This window comes from Rosa chinensis, chromosome 5 (genome assembly GCF_002994745.2).
Source record: "Rosa chinensis cultivar Old Blush chromosome 5, RchiOBHm-V2, whole genome shotgun sequence".
NCBI classification, from domain to species: domain Eukaryota; kingdom Viridiplantae; phylum Streptophyta; class Magnoliopsida; order Rosales; family Rosaceae; genus Rosa; species Rosa chinensis.
Genome location: NC_037092.1, coordinates 13690301 through 13712070, shown reverse-complemented (window position 1 = coordinate 13712070; position 21770 = coordinate 13690301). Strand labels below are relative to the sequence as shown.

At 37.0% G+C, this 21770-nt stretch overlaps 3 protein-coding genes across 4 annotated transcripts; 1 reads left to right on the top strand and 2 right to left on the bottom strand.

Annotated features, from left to right (window-relative positions):
* Positions 1–139: 139 nt before the first annotated feature.
* Positions 140–7104, bottom strand: LOC112164892 (CBBY-like protein). Of its 2 annotated transcripts, none has more exons than XM_040507454.1 (11): positions 6583–7104; positions 6045–6094; positions 5871–5934; positions 5432–5480; positions 5254–5322; positions 4372–4433; positions 2781–2861; positions 1845–1999; positions 1654–1738; positions 1195–1258; positions 140–559 (listed from the first exon to the last, which is right to left on the bottom strand). In XM_040507454.1, the coding sequence occupies exons 1-11, from the start codon at positions 6834–6836 to the stop codon at positions 548–550; spliced, it is 945 nt and encodes a 314-aa protein (XP_040363388.1). In that variant the 5' UTR covers positions 6837–7104; the 3' UTR covers positions 140–547. The 2 variants fall into 2 exon arrangements, with proteins under 2 accessions (XP_040363388.1, XP_024157010.1); XM_024301242.2 differs by having other exon boundaries at positions 1195–1338; positions 6583–7096.
* An 8724-nt stretch (positions 7105–15828) lies between these two features.
* LOC112166396 (transcription factor JUNGBRUNNEN 1) lies at positions 15829–17796 on the top strand. Its single transcript, XM_024303238.2, has 3 exons — positions 15829–16250; positions 16679–16989; positions 17230–17796. The coding sequence occupies exons 1-3, from the start codon at positions 16010–16012 to the stop codon at positions 17641–17643; spliced, it is 966 nt and encodes a 321-aa protein (XP_024159006.1). The 5' UTR covers positions 15829–16009; the 3' UTR covers positions 17644–17796.
* A 3116-nt stretch (positions 17797–20912) lies between these two features.
* LOC121049398 (polcalcin Phl p 7-like) lies at positions 20913–21553 on the bottom strand. Its single transcript, XM_040506560.1, has one exon. The coding sequence runs from the start codon at positions 21414–21416 to the stop codon at positions 21156–21158; it is 261 nt and encodes an 86-aa protein (XP_040362494.1). The 5' UTR covers positions 21417–21553; the 3' UTR covers positions 20913–21155.
* Between the last annotated feature and the right edge of the window lie 217 nt (positions 21554–21770).

The window sequence follows — 21770 nt, the reverse complement described above, 5'->3', positions numbered from 1 at the left end:
AAGTGTTAGTTTGTCTAGAAAGTACTTGACTGACGGATTCGAAGTTTGTAAAGCTTAAAGTTTATGGGGACTTCAAAAAGAATTATAGTAGTGCTGCTACACCAAAGAACTTGAAAGGATGAGTTAAATTTGATGAGAGTTTGTAAAGGGTTTGTTTGGAACATTAATTAAAGGATGGAATTTAACTATGAGATATCAACTGTTGATAATATCAAAAGATATCCAATGATTCAGGAGTGACCTTAATGCAAACAGGCCTAGCTCCAGCAAGAATCGTCAAACAAGTGACATAGAAGGACAAGATACAGCTACATATACGCATAGAATTGTCTTCGGTGCTTGAGATACCTCTTTGGGAGATAAATCCCTCCCAACATCAGTGATGAAAGATAATGCAACTCTGTTGATGTGCTTGCAGGCTCATTGGATGAGGAACAAGACATGGTCCAGTTAATTTCATAACCATTTCTTGTTTTTAAGTTTAGGAATAGTTAGGTCTGCTCCTCCAAATCCATCCATTATCACATTTGCTGAAGGGAACTCAGCTCTAGCCGTCAAACTACACAAAACAGAACCAAAAATAATAATAATAAGCCAACTATATACATAAATATACAAAAGCAAACAACTCTAGCATCTTCTCCGCATCATACTTTTTCATACTGATAGATCAAATGAAAATAGGATATCATACATTTCCATAGTCATGACCCTTGAATAACAATGATTTAAAGATAATGGAAATAAGGCAATTTATGCTATTGTAATCATTTAACTCCTAATAAAGTGGAGAGTTTCTGCAACAGACAAAATGAGGCCACAAGCTTATAACGATCTGTGATAACTTTTTGTACCAACAGGAACTCCTTAATTACAACATTTTGAATAACCAGTACAATTATACCTTTGGTTAGTTAGCCAAAGTTATCATCACACTTAAGAGCTAGCTGACAACTTCAGTTTCATTTCATCAGGGTGCATTCTATACAATTATTCCAATTCCATTCAATGCAGTGCTAAGAAATTTAAAAGCCATGCTGAGGGACATAGTATTTCCATATTTTCATACTGAAGGTTTGAAACCATCCTACTAAATGCGATCAATGGTAAAGAATTGAAGTGAATACATAAAAAGAAGAGCTCACAGGTGGTGATCGTATGACTTGAGTTCAGTTGAGTGGCAAGAAAAAATACCTGCTTCTTAAAACAACACATGGCATGCCCACTCGCTGAGCTCCTACTACACCTGACTGGCTTCCTGCAATTAGAACACAATTGGAGACAGGTAGTCCAGCATTTTCTGCCCCTGCCCTCAAGGTAGCTATGATCTTCTGTAAGCTGAAAAACCATTAGAGCACCAGATTAACGTTGAATTACATGTATTTAAACTCCGTATTATGTGCATCAACCTACATCTTTAAAGAACGTAACAACAAAACAAAACAATTTTTTGTTGATCGGAATTTTTTGTCGTTTTCCCCTCATCAGATAAATCAGGCTCAGCATGCGGATTTATGTAGCGAGGTTATGAACAATCTTGTGCATGCTTGACTGGACCATAACCCCACACATCATGTAATATTGACAGAGAATCTTCCAAGTATAATGTAAGCAAAAGGTAGTAACAGAAGGTAAAAAGAAAAATGGACTAACCTTTTAGATGAGGTAGTATCAAGTTCTACATTCAACTTTAGCATTGATGCAACCTCCTCAGCGATCCTTTGTTTCTCAGCAGAAACTGCCCCAGAAAGCAACAACAGACCCTTTAGTACCAAATTTCTGCACTGAAAGAATGTATATCACAAAACATTTACATTCCCATTAACAATAGATAGGGAATCTACCTGCTTTCATTGCTTCCTTAGCTAGTTCCTCATCCACACCTGAAGAAAAGACTTTACTGGATACAAATTGACCATATAAACTCTGTTCCACCTCCTTATCCCCAACAATCTTTAGCTTCAAAATTCTTTCATGGCCAAGCTTTTCAATGACGGATCTGACATTTATAAAGAGAAAGTTGCAGTATTAGCTTGATCCCATAACATGCAAAGTAGAGCATGCTGAACTAGAACCATTATAATGGTGATAATGATAAAATGTTGTAAAGGAAAACCACAGATAAGAAAACACTTTATACTACTTTAAAAAGCAACAAAAGGTTTATTAAATTCTTTTATTTGGTCAAAAAAAGTTTCTTAAATTCAAAAACAGGGAGTCATATCTTGAATGAGGCTTAAACTACATATGATTCAAGCTTGAGCTAAGCGGAGTCCCACACGACTAGCGCAAACATCACTGGATATAGACATATAGTTATTGATTTATTATCTACCTTGGGTGTAACTCCATAAACCATATTAGACTCACACTAATCAAACAAGTCATATTTCAGTTTACTCTTATATGTGAGAAGCTTAATTCCACCAGACCTTGTAGCCAAAGTGTACTTGTTTTCCTATCAAGAGTACATACATATCGATAAGAATATCAGCAAATTTCAATTGGATTTACTTGAGCATAATTCCTTGATGTATTTGCAACAATGCAAAGCGTATAAACTATCAAGCAACAACTCTAGAATCTGTGATATTGCAGAAATATAGAAACAGACTAGGAGCTATTAGTGGCTGAATTCTTCATGGCGTCACCTTTAAGGACACCTCTCCCACAATGACAACCTTAAAATTGTCCAACAATGGCTACAGTGCATTGTAATATATCCAAAGCCATAGCATGTTGGTAAATATATCAACAAAATAAAAAATTATGGCTATTACCTGGAAATTGCATCCCCACTTTTACTATAGGATGTCAATATGACCACAGGTATTCCTTCATTGTATGCATCATCAATAAATCTGCAAATGAGAATCAGAAATAGGACTGTTACTATTTGTTGCTGATAATCACAAAGGGATGCAAAATTGGCAAAACCAAGCCCATGTTGGAATGTGTAGGGAGGTCTCTCTAAGTTAAGTGATATACAAAATTGACTGATGGTGTTTTGGTCGTGCAGTGGATCGTCACTTCTAACTTTCTAAGTGCCTAGGACTGGGACAGCTCACCCACACTATCAACCAGAAAACTCCATTGCTTTGATCAGTAATAAAGAAAAAAGACTCCCAACATGTCTAAGGACTTGCCCTAGCGCAAACTTCTGATAATCAATCATGCTGTCGAGACCTTTCAAAAGAAAACAACAGCATTTTGATCTATTGGCAACAACAAGCAAGCTCCATTCAATATCACATATTCACATAATTTCTCTGACAACATTTCCATAGGATTTATGATTTTGATGTATTGACTATGTTGGAACTTTTATCATTCATACTCCTAAGCCTTTTATGCTTGTTTAAAATTTTCAACACCCAAAAGGAATAGGTGAACTAAGAATGTTATTTGGGTAACAATGTCATTAATGGTTTTACACAATGGTTTTCATCTAAGCTATTCAAACCTAAGAAGACAGTACATGTAGATTGAGAATCATTACAACAATGGGCTGGTTATGGTCATAAAATTATATGAATTTACTAATAGAGAAGTTTTGATCAAGGGTTCATACAATTAATCAAGAATCCAAATAATTCAAGTCACTGCACTAACATTCACCATAAGTCGGAGCGAAACACTAACCCAAGATCTCCAAGATACACCCTATGATCTAAGAGAGGAGGATTCTGCTTTGAGGATACTTCATATATATCTTTTAAGTTTCAAACAGAAAAATACAAGCTCTATGATAAAGTAATCTGGGGTTCACATCCAAAACCAATTGGCAATAGATGGAGTGGCCCAAACCCTTATAAACCAAGGTCCCATTTTTCCCATGTGGGATGTATATATATTCTCAACACGCCCCCGCACGTGTGGCGAATTTTCAAGCCATACAGGTGGACAACTTGGGTGACGTGGAGCCCGTGTAGCCGTTAGGCATGCACACGTGGGTAACCCGCTCTGATACCATGATAAAGTAATCTGGGGTTCACATCCAAAACCAATTGGCAATGGATGGAGTGGCCCAAACCCTTATAAACTCATAGGCAAAGTCTCATTTTTCCCATGTGGGATGCATATATTCTCAACACGCCCCCGCACGTGTGGCGAATTTTCAAGCCATACACGTGGACAACTTGGGTGACGTGGAGTCCGTGTGGCCATTAGGCATGCACACGTGGGTAACCCACTCTGATATCATGATAAAGTAATCTGGGGTTCACATCCAAAACCAATTGGCAATAGATGGAGTGGCCCAAACCCTTATAAACCTGTAGGCAAGGTCCCATTTTTCCCATGTGGGATGTATATATATTCTCAACACTCTAGATGCACAACTTATAATTTAATCAGTATGAGACAACTCACTCTTCAAGTCCAGGTCGCAAAGGTAAACTATTGGACATCAGAAACTCATCCATTGCAATTTTCTGTCAAAAACTAACCAATTATCAATCAGCTGGTGTCATTCTTAGTGGGTAGAGCTAAAAGATTGCATGACCATCCAAAATATTTCAGCAACGCATAATTTGATAATATAAATGAAATTCAAAGATGATATCAAATATAAAAAGAACTCACGAGTCATGACTAAACCAATTTTGTAGACATGAACATCAAAATAAATTTAGGTCCAACATCACTCTCAACATGAATAATAGTATTATATCCAGTTCCCACAGCTACTGTTTATTAAATGTGTTTTACCTTGTATTGTAAGATTAAATTAATGAGCTATCAAGTGCAATAAGATTTTGTAGTTAACCTCACAGTAGCTATTGCTTTTTTGTAAAATCAACATAATTATAGGTAGAATCTTCCAGAGGTGCATCAAATATTTGCTTCTCAATTCATTCTAAGGTACTTTAAGGTTGTGGATAATATTCAATCTAACATCGCCTCAGGTTTCTATTATTTTGCTGAATTCAAAAATTAGTTGCCCTGAAAAAATAAAATATAAACCAATTTTCTTGACAGTATTAGAGTAACCGGAAGTATCAGACCTACATTTAAAATTTCTAGACAGTTTCTCTTCTAGCTTAGCAGGTATACATGATCAAAACAGTGATTCAAAGTGTTTAAAATTTCTTTGACTCTTTGATCAATGAGCAGAATCTTATCAACACATTAAAGCACATTCGTGCAGCCACCTCAGCTGTTAGAAGAAATACCACTGAGATGCATCCCTGAACACTGAGCTTAATTATCTAGCTTGGGTCCTACTTAGATTGTCATCTTTTATATGTATACCTTTTTTTGCAGAACATTTTTTACGAATGATTCCTTCTCAGTGGTGGGCAATGACGAAGGCCAACCAATCTGCAAAGCAGATAAAACATTAAAAAGAGTCGATACAGAATGATGTAAAGTTTCAAAGAGCAAAAATAAGCTATTCATATTTTCCAAAGACAACAAAACAGGAACTCACCCGATTAAAATACATGATCAGCATCTTTTCCTCATCACCAGCACACTTCCTGAAAAATTAATGTAAAACTGCTTTGAACAACTTCAGATCATCAAAGTCAATAACCTTAATCCAGACATTCTAACATTTTAAAACCAAATAAGAGGGAAAAAGGCAAAGCATGTTAGCACAGAAGAGGAAAGTAGTTTGAGCCACAAGTGTATGACACTCCATATGGACAAACTTTTATGACCCAGATGCACACGCGGACATGCCATTGTAATCAAAGTAACTAAAACTATTGTAATTAGGAGCAAATCACGCATGTGTCATACAACACTCAAGCAAGTCCTGATTTCAACTTTAGGAGTTTCCCATGGCAAAGAAAAATAGGTAACTTCCCAAAAGAAAAAAAAATAACATGTTGTGGAAGAAATTGCTCATAACTTTTATGTCGCACCTTAAGAGATCCAAATAAACAGGTTCGGTCCAGTTTGCACAGTCAAGCCCGAGCTTTTTAAATGCTGACAGTATCAAGAAGATAATAGCGTGACATAAACACATAATTGCATACATCATACATAGTTACTGAATCCTTCCATGAAATTTTCACATAATTACTGCATCTGCGCACCTACATTGAAGGATGGGCGGTTACCCAAACGATACGCATCCATAAGAACCCTGAAAGAAACAGATTTCATCAGGAAAAAGTCTTCGTGCAGAACCAACATCAACTTTATAAGCTTAATAACGTTAGAATCTAAACAGAATCCTGATGCAAGTTGCATATCAGATTAAGTCTTTAGGCCAATCATTAAACTTTTAGGACAAGAAGTAAGTGAGAAGGGAGTTGGTAAGAACCAATATTACTCATCAGATAGCTTGAAAATGCAACCAACTTGATCAAGAAAATGAAAATTTTCCAAAGAAGTGTAACTAGCCAATCACTTAAGTTCTATGATTCAATTAGAAGCAATATAAGAACCAAATACAACAATGCAAACTAAACATGCACCAAGTGAAAAAAAAAAAAAAAAAAAAAAAACTCAGGTAAAGCAGTAAACTTTATGCAAGTTAAAGTAAAGTCACCACCTTTAAGAACACCATTCAATTCAAGGCACAGTAAAATCAATGAAAAACTAGTTGGGCGTGAGAGAAAGAGAAGTTACCCGTCAACTTCAAGAAGAACAGCGAGTTCCTGAGATGGGTTCTGGTCGTCGGCGCCGGAAAGTGAGCTGAAAGCAGTGAAGCGACGAAAGTGGAGACATTTTCCGGGAAAGGATGAGTTTTTTGGGAAAGCAGGGGAAAATGGAGAGGGCAAGTTGAGATGGTTCTTGGGTAAAGCATAGAGGTGAGAGTTGGTATCGTGAAAGATGGTTGAGAAGGACCGAGGCCTGAGAATAGAGCAGGAAGCGAATTTCATGGCCGTGTGAGTGTGTTGGTCCACTGGGAGTCCACGCTGGTTGATTTACAGCTTAAAGAGCACAACCATAGAATCTCAGTTATGATGGCTTTTCTTGATATGAAATGACTCTTGTGACTCCTTTGGATTTGAAATTCACATTGGACCAAAACTCAACAGGGCCGGATCGAAAAGAGTTTAACTCAAAGCTGCAAGACTCAAGCCCATTCAAAGTTTGAGTATTTAGAAACATGAAAACACATGTCGAAATTGAGCAGCGCTAGTTATTTTAAATTCTTCTGCTAAATTTGTTCACTAAATGATGTGTCATCTGAATGCATCATTGTATCTAAACGAAATTGCTTGAGACACTAAAAAATTATACCAAATATCAATATTAAATAACATGCCACATCATCATTTTAGACATAATAATTTCCAGCAAAGTTTCCAGAAGAACTTGTTGCAGCATGATCCAAACACTGCATGAATCCACTCGCCACCGCAGCCACTAGGTGGGAGCTTTTCTCTATCACTTCTGCATACCGAAAACCCCTGGCCTCGCCAACGTGCACAGCTTCAAACAGCATGACCATCGCACCGAACACACTTGCAGGTCGAAGTGTAATGTCGCCCGCCACTCTGGTATGGGGACTGGAAACATGCTCCGCCGGTCACCCAAGGTTTTCAGACCACCATGATCATCACTGCAGTTCCCCGCAGCCACTAGAATTGGGTTGGAGAAAAGGTGTTCCCTCTGTGATTCAGTTTGCGTTCCTCCAACACATATCAGATCCGATTTGAGCTGAGCCCTACACGGGCGAATTGAACAATCCCATTCTCGCACCCATCTAGCCTTAGGTCTCATCGAATTAGACCCCCGACCAATCTCATCCACATCAACTATTTCACTACGGCACGAAGCAAACATAGTGATGAAACTCTGAAGGCCAGATTTGGTGGTCATCGCATAAGATCGGTGTTGGAGGGCCATCAATAAGTGGCTTAGTAAGGAGGCCGACGCCGTCCGCCATTGAAGGAATGCAGAGCTTCAGAGACTAAGGTTTGGGGAGAGTCAAGGCATTCCAACACAAACATTAATACTAGTCGATCTTCTTCATACATGCTCTGCATGTGTAATAGTTTTTTTTTTTTTTTTTTAAGAAAAAAGAAAGAAAGAAAGAAAATAAACCAGTTATTGCAGAGATAAAATAGTAGGAGAGAAAAAGTGGGTTTGTATAGGCTTGCAAAATTGCGAGCGCATCAGAGACTCTAATAGTTTGCTATAGCTTGGGTAGGGTAGTCTTTTATTTTGGCTTTCTTATGTAAGCTTTGTAGACTTAGCCATTTTTTCTGGCTGTTGATCTATTGATTTCAATTTCTATTCAAAAAAAAAAGGAGAGAAAAGTGGGGGTTGTGGGATCATTTCTTTTTATTTTCTTAATAAAAATCTATTTTATAATTGTCATATATACCCTTGTGATTTAATTTATTCTCAAAGTTTTTTAATCTTTCAGGGTTAAATCTATTTAAATTTTTAGTTTTGGCTAACAAAACCTCTTCTTTTAATAATAATAGTATAGATTATTACTTTAAAGTATATTGTTAAAAGGATTTAATCTTTTTTTAGAGAGAAATGTTGGAAATTAAGTTTCAAAAAATCAATGATGTGCCCCATCATTTCATCATTTGGGATCCAAATTTGGTACAAATATTTGGGATCTTGAAGATCCTAGAAGGAGCCTAGAGGGGGGTGAATAGGCTCACAACCAAATTTTTTTCACTCAAACACTAACTTAGGGATTGCAATCGGATGATGGATCCTAAGTACTGAGATTGAACATAATATATTTTACAATCAAACAAACCAACTAAAGCATTAAAGAACACAAGTTTTTGAAACACCATATCGAGGGAAAACATCTGTGTGGCCTTTAACTCATGAAAGACCAAAATCAAATCACTAATGAAACCAAGTTACAAGATTACAACACAGCGATTGCATTGATCGCAACAATCTTTCTAGACTAACTCGCTAAACTGTTTGTACTCACTTCTTGCTAATTGTTTACACAAATGAACAACTCAGAAATCTCAACAAAGACATAAGCTATGAACGCAACAAGTTCTTCTTGAAGATTTCACCTTTGAAGCTTGCAGTACCCAAATGAGCTCATGGAATGCAAGAGATGAATGTGAATGCATGAATGGTTTTGTGTTTTTCAAATTGTTTTCAAAATAAAACAAGACACTTTGAAAAGCAAAAAACCAAAGAGATAAACTCTTGATAAGCAAAGGGATTGAAAACCCAAATATTTTCAATGCTCGAGAAGAAACATTGTGTATGTGTGTGTAGGAAGAACAAGACAGTCAGTTGACTTATCAACCTCTTAAGCTCAGTTGGAGTAGGTAAAGCCATACCCTTAATTTCATATTGCAAAGATAAACCCATACTCCAAATTTCAATTTGGAAAACCAAACTTAGAAGCCAACACCCAAATCCCTTAATCATGGCTGACACACGAATGGAACCCATGAAAAACCATGACTTTATGAAAGAGATGCAATGCATGAGCTTACCTGAGCCATGAGCAGCTGATCTTCAAGTTTGGTATTTCGACAAGACAGCAAGAAGAAGCTTGCAATAGAACTGATCTTCAAGTTGGTCTTCGACAACAAGACAACCACAAAGTGAAACAGATTGTAATTAAACAATCATGGTATTGAGCCTTATATTCAGGCTTCAAACTTGAGCTTCTTCAAACTCAAAATAATGAGTAGAGTTTTGTTAAAGAAGGAATGCCAACTCTATACTAACAGATCTCTAGCATCATTGATCACTCGTATCTAAAACTAATTTATTATAAGTTATGATTGAATAAATAACATGCTTTGGGTTACATCATTTTTTGATATTCAAATTTGGAAACAAGCATTTTTTGTTGAAATTTGATATATGATGGAACAAGTGAGCAACTTAGTCCTACATAATTAACGGTTCTTGGATCGATTTGATATTTTATGCACGATAAGAAGTCATTGTGTTAGTTGTTTGTACCTCTTGGTTAACCTCTTCATTAACATGTTAATAATCTATTAAAACCCGTGGGGTAAGATTTGTTAATTTATTAATGAACAGGGGCGGAACTACATGGTAGGTTGTCTGGGCTGCAGCCTAGACAAGAATTTGACCCAAAACCCCCAAGTATATGTATATTTTCTCTCAGCCCATACCCAAAGGAAAAAAAAAAAAACTATCCAGAGACTGGAGCTACTTGACTTGAGCCCACAAACTTAGGGATTCTGGGTAGCTTTGGTGACCAAATGGAAAGATCCTTGGCCGGGTTCAATCAATTCTATCTCAGAGATTATCAATTTGAAGAACCAAATCATAAATCTCTCGATCATCAGTTTTTTTGTGGAGGAGACCAACACAATATGGCATGGCAACAATGGAAAATTGGGGATTTTGGAATCAGACACAGCACTGGTCCAGAGAATCTCTTCGATATCCATTTGGGTTGAGGTTATTTCTACTCCTTGATGGCTCCGCGCCTCTTTCGCATTGAGGATTGCAGATGCCCCCTTGCCTTCAATTGGGTTTTACTTATGATGGTGAGTTGGGTTCAAGTTCTTACCTATACAATTGGTCACTGTGCTCTCTCTTTCAGCTTGGATAATTATCAATTAATGTTTAATTGTAGCTTTGAGTTCATGAAGGCCAGATTTGTCTTTTACTTTTGCTCAATTAATTTTATTGATTGTTTGTTCTTGATTTTGTTAATCTGCATATTACAAGCTTAGACTTATGGTGTACTTGTTTTACCGGATTCAACTCTAGCATAAATTTACATACCTCTAGTCAAGATTATGTGACTCCTTATTTTGGATCTTTCTTCATAAGTCCTTGTAAATGAGGCAGAGACTCTGTTAAAGAATCCAATGCAGAACCTTCTTCTTTCAATAGTTTAGAATGACAATCCTAAGTTGGAATTGTCGTGGTTGTTCACAGCCAGGTTTTCTCCCTCAAGTAACCTTTCTCTCTTCTTTAGATGCTCTTGATGTTTTATGTTTAATGGATACTATTCGATACGGATGCTTCAGATAAGCTAGTTTCTAAGCTTCCTTTTGGTAATGCTTGTTGTATTCCAGCGGATGGGCAATGTGGTGGCTTGATATTACTTTGGAATGAAATAAATTATAGTATTTCACTTGTTCTTGAACATTCTCGTTATATTCATTTTTCTGCTTCTCTAATCCTAAAAATGTTGATCGCTAGTACATTACATTTTTATACATGTATCCTCAAAAGGAAAAACAGCTTCTTGAATTGTGGAATGAATTACTTACTCTTAATACCTCTGCTGATACTGCTTGGTTTCTTATGGGCTATAGTCATTGTACAGAGAGCTGTGAGCTATCGGCATTGTACATATATATATATATATATATATATATATATAAATTATAGAGAAATTAGTCTAATTTAACTGATTGCTATTTAGCCTAGACAGGTTTTGGATCCTGGTTCCACCACTGTTAATGAAGATAAGAAAAATAAAAGAAGAAGAAGATGTTTATAACATAGCAAATTATATTTGTTGGTGTAATTTTCAACGAAGCTTTATACATAATATTTGATTTGCGGGCTAAAAATAATCAAACTTAGATGTTAGTCTTAACGGATGTAGTGAGTAACTTGTTAATTTCTGTATAGTAGTTTTTGTTATAGTATTTAGGTACTGTTTACATGGAAACAAACTTCAAACACGACGCAACATTGCCAGGTTTACACTTTTAATAAGTTTGAGAGTGAAATAAAGTAAAACACTCTAGATATTCAAATGGAAAGCAACCCAATTACAAACTTGCAAATGTGTTCAATTCGATCACTCTCTTATGATGACTGGATCCAAGATTTAACGACTCTCGCATGGCATGCCATACTTGATCATATCAGCGCCTGAGTTGTGGGGGGGATCGAACATTATATTATGTAAACTGTCTTAATCCACGGATTCAGAAAGATTTTTCTAACTTAGTCTGGTCAGCAAAAATTTTCTTAAACCGGAAACAAACACATGTATACAGTTCTTTATAGCAGCCATCAACGCTTTCTTCTGCTCTTAATCTGACTTTGACGCTCATCTATTTCATTAATGCCTTACTTTAATTAAACACTACTGCTTGCGTATGTGAAAGAAATAACCTCGCAGTTCTTCTGCAAACCCTAACTTATTTCCACTCTACTAGTAGTAGATTCAAGGTATAACTTCGTACAGGTTCGAAGAACCCGAAAATGAAGAAGAAAATATGTCTAAATAATTGTAGCCGAAGCTTCTACTTTGACAAACTAGTTATTCAATTTGTCATTGTGTTCTACACTTCTACTTTACATCGAGTTTTGATTTCCTGTCTTTCTTATTAAAAAATACTTTTTTTTACAGCTTTGTCTTCCTGTGTCAATTTTACTCTATTTTTTATGTATTATTATATTTGAAAGAAAAACTCTACATCTTATGGCCTCCGGTTGAGTCAAAGTCATAAGGATAAGGGTAACAGAGTGCAGGGTGATGTTAAAGGTATTGAAAATCGTACAATGTTTATCAAAATTTCAAGCACTCCGTAAAATTCCAAGAACAGACTGGCCTTGAAACATGGCCGTCCCGTGACAAAGTGAGGCCTAAGGCAAGCGTTAGAGAGGCTTTTCTTCAAAAAAAAAAAACAAAAAAAAAAACAAAAAAAACCTAGAAGGTAACAATGTCGACAAAAACAAGAAGAGAAATTTTCATTTGAATATTACTCTTCTTGCCTTTTGGGATGCAAAAATATTGATTAAGTTAGTGTATTTAAACTTTTTGAACAATTTTTTTTCAATAAATAACATAGCTAGTCCATTCAATCTTTTTTGTGACATGGTTGATCGTAAATATGATTTTATTAGTTTCAATTTTGAAAACCTTCTTTCAGCAGAAGCAACTGTCACAGGAATAGTTAATAGTATTTTATAAGCAATCATGGTATTTGAGAAACAATCACATCTTTGAACAAAGTGCAGAACTTCAATTGGTGTTTCTACTTTTCGATCTGAATCTTTGTTTAGCATTTTAATTAGTTAACAATCTTAATTCTAAATGCATATCTGAACCATCTATATCAGAAACATTATCATGAGTAAGAAACTCTTCAAGTTTGAGACACTTTACTTTCAAATCAGTATCAACTAATGACTTTAATTATTTCACATCACATAAAAAACCAAAAACACTTTCATATAATTGAAATTGTTCAAATCTAATGTGAAGAGAAGATATGGCTTGATCTACTATATATAAAAAATACTCAGTCCTAAAAATATCTTCAACAGATAATGTTGGTTCATCATTTGCATTCTCATCAAACTGCTTTTTTCTACAAGTCCTACGTTTTTCATGAAATATAGGTTCTATTTCCATTTCAAGTGCAATCTCTCTAGCTGAAATCATAGCAGATGTAAATCCATATTCTCTAACCTTTTTAAAAAAAGAAACCAAGTCTTCTAACAATTTAATAGCATCACCAATAATGTCTTTAGATTGTAGCTTTTTACTAACCAAGTCAACAACATATAGCATATCATACCAGATAATCATGCCTAATAAAAATTCAAAGTTTGCAAAAGCATAGTCTGCTAACATTTTAGCTTCACATTTTTGGGGTGTTTAACCCAATGACAGTTACCAATACAAAAGAAAAGGAGGAAATTTGGAGGCCTCATAGAGTCACGGGTCTTTCTTCATTGGTCTCTCGCGTAGTCTTCAGTGTAGAAGACTGCGTTATGCGTTTTATTTATTTTGGGTTTTTTTTTTTCTTTTAACTTATATATATATATATATATATATAATGAGCATTTTGAGATGAGGCCTTCCCCAAACTGAGGCCCAAGGCCACTGCCTTGGTCATGGGCCGGCCCTGCCTTGAAACCCAAAATTTTACGATCGATCCTCATATACTGTTTTTTTATATATATAATTTTTTTTTTGAGAAAAGTACCACCTTCTATTAATAACCAAATAATCATACAGGTTAAAATATCATCGAAACCAAAGTTACGGGACCATCACCCCACCAATGACTTACATGAGTCAAAAAGACCCAACCCCTAACCAAACTTAACCCTTAACCAAACCTAACTATGGTGGTACAACCTCACCAAAAACATAAACAATGAATTGTTTACACCTGTTCGGACACCGTGTCCAAAACAGCCAGACCACGTGTAAGGGTGATTCATCGTCACGTTGATAGCCAGAAAGCACCGCCAGCAGACCAGACCAAAGCCCTAACCCTTGCTCACAAGAGGAGGGACTTAATCTTACCAAAACAACCACCGAAAACTAACTACCAAAAAATAACAACATAACACAAAAACAAAAAACATCAGAGAGGCCCAAGAATCAGGCTCAGCCCAAAGACCACCACTCCCAACCACGGCCAAGCACAACCAGCAGATCCACCGACCACCAGCAACACCAACGCCACCAGACCATCGTCACGCGTCAAAACAGCATCACGCCAAAACCCTTCGCTGCAGCCCTGCCCTGACACTCCACAAAAACCACCCCAGCACTAGGCTGACAACCCCCACAAATCCAAAAACGAGATCGGACAAGTCCCTTCCGGGATCAGCACCATCGCATTTAGATCAGGACAACCACAACCCAACATGCAGGGATGGTGGCAAAAGAGAGCACCGCCGGAGCCCCAAGATCCGTCGCTGCACCACCGCCGCAAAACCTCCATGAACCGGGGTAGCAGATCAAGATCGATCCGACTACACCCAGAGCCGACAACCCATCCACCAACCCAGAGCCTCGCCGCTGCCATGGACCCCCATCACTATGCAGAAACAAAACTCCCCTCTGGGACCATAACGCAGTGGTGGGGGAGCCACCGGCGTACGGCTGGGAGAGAAAACTCTCCTTTTGTTTTTTCGTTTTTCCCTCGCTCGTGGGGCGCGTTCTACCAAAACCCTAACCTCCTAATTTGTACCCGCTATCGATCCTCATATACTTACTATCAAAGATATTCTGAAGCTGAAACACATTTTCTTCATCATTATTTCATCATGTCTTTTAAGAAGTAAATTTTACGACAAATGGTTTAGAATATCATAGCCGTCACACTCTCAAAATTGCTTAGTTTTGGCAAGGAGAACTTTTCTTTTCCGCTCTGCCAGCTTCTACTTTTGATTTATATAGCACTAAATACCTTCCAGGGGGAGATTGTATCTAGTTTGTTTGCGTACTGTGTAAAGTTTCCATAATAGGGGGAGATTGTATCTAGTTTGTTTGCTGGTTTGTTAAAAAATGCACGCAGTTTCTTATGGTTTGACCATTCTTTGTTGGCTGAGGAGTTGAGCCAGTCTTCCTCTGGACCAACGTACAGACTTACTGGGCTCCTACAATTTATGAGGAGTACGTCATGTTACCAGTCAACTGAACCGGTCAAGTATCTTGGCGACCTAACATGCAGTGGAATGTTAATGATGTTATACTAGCCAAATTGCAATTTGCATGCAAAATTTCGCTGGGGAAATTAATCAGATCCATATATGATTGCACTGATTGACACTACTAAAGGTTTAGATATCAATAACATCAAATGTACCTAACAAGGGTGACTTATGATGAAAATACTAATTTCGACATGAGTTTTAGAGTCTAATAAACCTACTTGATTTTGGAAACGGACTACTAGAAGTTGATAATGTAAATGATTTTTACTCCATGAATTATTAGCAAACGTTGTCGAAATAATTATGTCATAATGATTTTTTTGTTTCTTCTAAAGTACTGGATATATGATAACAATTTTGACAAAGTGAAAACCCATTGTCCCCTGAGGTTTACAGTACAAACCAAATTTGCAAACTTAGTCAAACTTGTTCCTCTCAAAGACTTCCATTCCATTAAATAGCGACTTTTTTTCAAATCCACACGTCAATTTTGTTTAATTTTCTTTCTCTCGGGTCCAAACATCCGACCCCAGAGATATATCACAATCATCTCTTTAAGTCTCAAATCCTTCGAAGATCGATCTCCACCAAAACTGACAATAATTTTCTTTGGTTTTGTCAATCACACGACTTTTGACCAAGCAAATCCCTCTTCACATTGTAATGCTATAAGAAGGTTTGAAGTAGACTATATATAATGATCAGAAGGCACCAAGAGGAAGAAGCTAAACAGAAAATGGAAGTGCAGAAGATGATGATGAGGGATTCGATTAACAACACCAAGGATGATGCAGACTATCTTCCGGGGTATCGCTTTCATCCCACTGATGAAGAACTTGTGAGGTTTTACCTGAGGAGGAAGGTGGAGAACAAACCTATTCGTCTTGAGCTCATCAAACTTATTGACATCTACAAATATGATCCCTGGGATCTTCCAAGTATGTTCTTCATGCTTCCTGTTCTACTTCATCACTAGTTATTTTCACTATGTTGATCAATTTTATATATTTAGATAACTTGCGAGTAAAGCAAAGAGTAAACATGAGGGATTGCACTCTCCAGTAAGCTTCTTGCACTCCTTTGAAGGCAAAGGCATATGCAAATAACAGTGTCATTATTTACAGTATATATGTACTCCAGATCGAAGGGTGTAAAAAGCTTTCTAGGAATTAGTGCGAATCTTCTAAAAAAAAATTAAAAAAGGAATTAGTGCTAACAGCTTGTATATGCACTCATAGTGTACAGTACTACAGTGAGAGAATTACTAAAACAAATTTTTTTTTTTTTTGCCAACTAAACATTTGGTAATAGTATATATATATATATATATATATATGCTTATGGTTCTCTCTATGGTGAAATGCAGAAGCTAGTGGTTTAGTTGGGGAGAAGGAGTGGTACTTCTTTTGCAGAAGGGGAAAGAAATACAGAAATAGCATAAGACCTAATAGGGTCACAAAATCTGGGTTTTGGAAAGCAACCGGCATTGACAAACCTGTGTATTCGGTTGAAGGAGAATTTCACACTTGCATTGGCTTAAAGAAATCCCTAGTATACTATAGAGGAAGTGCTGGAAAGGGTACCAAAACAGATTGGATGATGCACGAATTTCGTCTTCCAGCTACTAATGCAAGCACTGGTGCTAATTCTAATATCAATGACATTACTCAAGAAGCTGTAAGATTATTAATCTTATGTAAAATTTAACAATCTTGTTTCTTCTCATTAGATATGTAACATGTTGTGCGGTCACTCAATAAACGTAGGATAGCTAGATTACACATTTTAAGAATACTTCACCTTATTAGTAGTTCAAACAGAAGGACAATCTAAAAATAACATGTACGTCTTCCATGTTATTTGTGTATATGTGTGCAATGCATTGAAAATAATATAATTTTTGGATGATTTTTGCAGGAAGTTTGGACCCTATGCAGAATTTTGAAACGAACCAATTCTTCTAGAAAGTATGAAACAAATTGGCAGAAGACAACTTCCAAGCAAAGTGCAGCTGATTCAAGTTCGAAAACATGCAGTTCTGAGTCGGATGGAAGTTTTGGTGCTCCGGCTGCTCAGAAGAATGATCAACTTGAAAGGATCAGCACTCCTAATTTTAACAATGATCATCTGTGCGAAGGGAACAATCATATCTCAGCAGGCCAGCTGACCTTAAAAGATGAAGTAGTTGATCCAATGGTGAACAGCTCATACATAAACTTCTGGAATCTAAATGAATATGAGATGTTAAGATCAGATAATCCCAACTGGGATGAGCTGAGTCCAATGATCGACTGCGTTCTAAATCCCTCCCCGCTATATCGATCGGTTTAGATAGATCAGATGGGAATTATGTTCTCTAACCTAGCTTGTAATAAATACTTTGCTGAATTAATATCAGTAGTCTTCCTTTATTTAAACAAGCTTGAAAGATGTAATCAATCATTCAATTTGCACCTACATAAAATCATTCTTGCAGTAGTTTCAGTTTCGGTTAAGCAAAGCAGGCACGGACACAAGGGTGGGCTGAGGTGTCCAGCAGCCCACCTCAGCATTTTGGGGGAATTTTTTTTATTATATATATACCAAGTTTTAGGGGTAAAAAAAAAAGTTGAGAGAAGATGGTTGGGTTCATTAGTTGTATCATTTTGTGACGCACATACAATTGATACTCCAGATTTTAGTGCTCGCCATATGAAAGGTACAAGTCGTCTTTCTCAACAACAAAATTGTGTCACTATTTTTTTTTATTTTTTTTTTGAGAAAATAGATAACTTCATTACTTATTTATGGCCAGAAAGCACGTACATCATAAGTTGTCTCATACCAAATTTTAGATGGCACAAGCCGCCAAACATATGACAGGTGACCCTCATTGCTAACAAATGTGCTCACTTATTTGAGCCTAAAAACCAGAAGGACCCAAACCTTCACAACCAAACTCCCCTTTATAGTAAAACTAGTCGCCTAAAGACCTCAATTGGTGTACAACTAGAGAAACCAAGAATTAAGCCAATGAAGACCAAGCCCAATTGACAGGCTAAGAACTAAGACAAGAAAACTAGATCGAATAATGCACACAGGTGCGTCGAAACTGGGGAAAGCCCACCTAGACAAAAAGCTAAAAACTAAATTAAAGACTTGCAAGAAGCAGAACAACGGTCCATGGCCCATGGCCCAAAATCATAACCCAACCCATCAAGGAGATCCACAGGCCTCAAACCAAGAGACCACCGCCATAGATCTGCGTTGCAACCATCCAACACTGCCGCCCCGCTCCAACGACTGACGACGACTCCCTTCCACAACCATAGAACTCAGAAAACAAGGCCAACGAACCAGAAAAGGCAACACTGTGCCCATCCCAGATCAGAGACCGCTGCCTCTGTGCACGATGCAACCGCATCAGATTTTGGTAGAAAGACGTCTCCACCCGCCCAGCCAACCTGCCACCAACACTCACCAATCAACAAAGAGTCCAGCCGCCAGTCTCCTAGTCATCTGACCTGTCGATCACCACCACTGCACAAAACCAGATCGGAAAAAGTAAGAAGCCCTCGCTATCCATCAAAACCAGTCATGATCTAGTCCCATGCCCATCAAACCCACTGCTCCTCTCGCAAGGTAGATCGATCCGTCCGACGACGACAACCCGAAGGCGCATTGGCGGACGGCTAGGAGGAAGCTAGAGTTTGACGCTTGCGGCTCTTGGCTAGGAGGAAGCTAGGGTTTTTTTACAAAATTGTGTCACTATTGAGCATTATTATCATGTTGAAATATTCAATGCCGTAATTGATTTTCAATTGATGGAACTAAACAGTAAATTCAATGAGCAAACAAGGGAACTCTTGATTCTTAGTTCTGCATTGGATCTTCGATTTGATTTTCAATCATCTGACATTGACAAAATATGTTGTTTGGCTGCGAAATTCTATCCTCATGATGTGCCTGATTTGAATGATCTAAGAGACCAGTTGGAGCATTTTGAGTATCAATTCTCTGAACTCAGAATTTTAAGATTTATGCACCTTTTCTGAGTTATGTCAAGAATTTGTTAACACAAGGACACCATTCTTTTTGAATGAGGGACTAGTCCGTTTAGTGATGACTCTTCCTGTTTCTATGGCTACAACAAAGTAAGGGTGTAAATGAGCTGAGCCGGAGCGAATACCAAGGTGATCATGTTCGGCTCATTTGTTTTTTATTGAGCTCGAGCCGAGCTAAAGCTTAAATTTTTTTTTCCATGCTCAAGCTCGGCTCGGCTTGAATATTTTTCTTAAGCCCGAGCTAGGCTCGGCTCAGCTCAATTTATTGGACGAGCTCGAGCTTGAACAGGCTTGTCTTGGCTCATTTGACTTTAATTTTTTTTTTTTTTTAAAAGAAAAGAAGGAAGTAAATTTAAAATAATAATCCAAATTTGATGAATAACCATCACACAAATCCCTTTTGACTTTATTATAATATGTTTTACTTAAATGCTCAGATTCTTTTCCAATTCAAAAGGAAGATAATAAAAAGAAATTAAAAATTAGAGATTAAAAAATTATATTTTTATTTATATTATAAATTCATGAGTCGAGTTTTAACAAACTCGAGCTACTCATAAGTTAGACTAGCTGAATATATTATTGTTCAAATTCGGCTTGTTATTTTGTCAAGCTTATTATTGAGCTCAAACTCGACTCATTTATCTTACGAACACGAGCAGAACGAGCTAAAATCGAACCAAATACGAGTCGAACACGAGCTGTATCGAGCCTTTTTACAGCCCTACAACAAAGAGAGCATTTTCAGCCATGAAGCTCATTAAGAACCGACTTCGAATCAAGATGAGTGATGATTTTCTTGCAGATTTAATGACAGTGCGTATTGAGAGAGATATTGTTGATACTATTGATACAAATTCGGTTATCAATGAGTTTTATGCTTCAGGTAACCGAAGAGCACAACTTAAGTTGTTGAATATGTATTGATATTGAATATTTAACTTTCAATTGTTTCAATTTTCTATTGTTAGATTTGAGTAACAAAATGCATTTTGTGAATGATATTTTAGTAAATGTTATGCAATTGAGATATTCCATCAAAACAAAGTAGACTTTGCCAAATTTTTAAGAATAATTTTTCTCGTCAGCATAAGGTAAACTTAGCCCACCTCAAATCTAATTCCTAGTTCCGTCCCTGAGCAAAGGGTCGCTGTCTTTCGTTATAAGAATGAATACAATTTGCAGTAGTTTGACAAATATAAACCAACCCTAACCTCCACCTCTTCGTTTTGTCTTCGATAAAAGACAGAATCAAAATAATCACAGGCGCAAATCATACGTTGAAGTCAATGTTTGTGTATGAATGACCTCGAAAGGTTTATATATATATAGTTGGCAAAGTTGAGGCAGTCTTTTTGCCTCTCCTTGGTCCTCTAATATTCCAGAAGAAGTTCCCATCTTTTTCTTTGACTATTTGTCTTGCTCATGATCACCTCAGTTTGACTATTTAATGAATCATTGATGGTCAAAGTACTTGCACGTGATCCCTCTATTCCTCAATAGCTGCAAAGCAATTTTCAATATATATAACTTGCAAAACAGAAATACAGGCAGAGATACATTAATGAACCCAGAAAAGCTAGTAGTTTTATATATATAAAGGCAGGGAAGCTTATGAATGATCCATGAACCACTAAATTAGTACAAAAGAAGAAGTTTATCCGAGATTTAATTATTCGTCACATTATATAAATATAACACATGTTTGTAACACATTATATATATTACACATTTACACAAGCGATCGATAAGGTATAATTTTTTTGAGAGACATGATGCATAAATATGATACAAATCGTTTTACGGTGAAAGTTTCTTGACGACTTCCTTCATTAAATCAGGGTTGGCACGTTGGAAGGCGAAGAGCTCCTCCAGTGAAATGAACCCATCATGATCCATATCGATCTCGTCCATTCGTTGACGCACTTCCTCCGGCGAAGAAGTGCCGAGTGCTTGAAGTGCATCCGCGAACTCGGTCAGTGAGACTTTGGCATCACCATTGTAATCAAAGCGTTTAAATATACGCTCACATCCAGCCTTAGCATCGGCATCATCCGCCATTGTTTTTGTATTGTGATTGCACTAACAAGTTTCTTTCCAGTTTCTGTCTTCAATATTGGCATGAAACCAAAGACAGAATTTATGTAACGAATTAACAGGATGCATGTTTGTCCTTGGACCCGGTATTATTGCTTAGGAAACCAACCATCACCCCTGAAAAGAAGGACGCATGCATGGTCCAAACAGTATAGTTTTTTGTTTTTTTTTTTTTCTTCGGTCAAGAGACAACGGATGATTAAACAAGCAAGAATAATGCGACTTATGACTTTGGAAAATAAAGGGTTTACTAGTCCAGAACTAGAGCTGTGGACCGGACAGCTCCCCCTCCTCCAATAGGGTTTTCTTCAACAAGTT

Excerpts from the sequence above, each read along its gene's own strand:
- LOC121049398 (XM_040506560.1), bottom strand. The coding sequence starts at position 21,416 with ATGGCGGATGATGCCGATGCTAAGGCTGGATGTGAGCGTATATTTAAA.
- LOC112164892 (XM_024301242.2), bottom strand. The coding sequence starts at position 6,836 with ATGAAATTCGCTTCCTGCTCTATTCTCAGGCCTCGGTCCTTCTCAACC. Across the intron at positions 5,481-5,870 it reads GTTTATTTGGATCTCTTAAG|GAAGTGTGCTGGTGATGAGG; the intron begins GTGCGACATAAA and ends TTAATTTTTCAG. Across the intron at positions 560-1,194 it reads TGTGTTGTTTTAAGAAGCAG|TTTGACGGCTAGAGCTGAGT; the intron begins GTATTTTTTCTT and ends TGTTTTGTGTAG.
- LOC112166396 (XM_024303238.2), top strand. The coding sequence starts at position 16,010 with ATGATCAGAAGGCACCAAGAGGAAGAAGCTAAACAGAAAATGGAAGTG. Across the intron at positions 16,251-16,678 it reads TGATCCCTGGGATCTTCCAA|AAGCTAGTGGTTTAGTTGGG; the intron begins GTATGTTCTTCA and ends GGTGAAATGCAG. Across the intron at positions 16,990-17,229 it reads ATGACATTACTCAAGAAGCT|GAAGTTTGGACCCTATGCAG; the intron begins GTAAGATTATTA and ends TGATTTTTGCAG.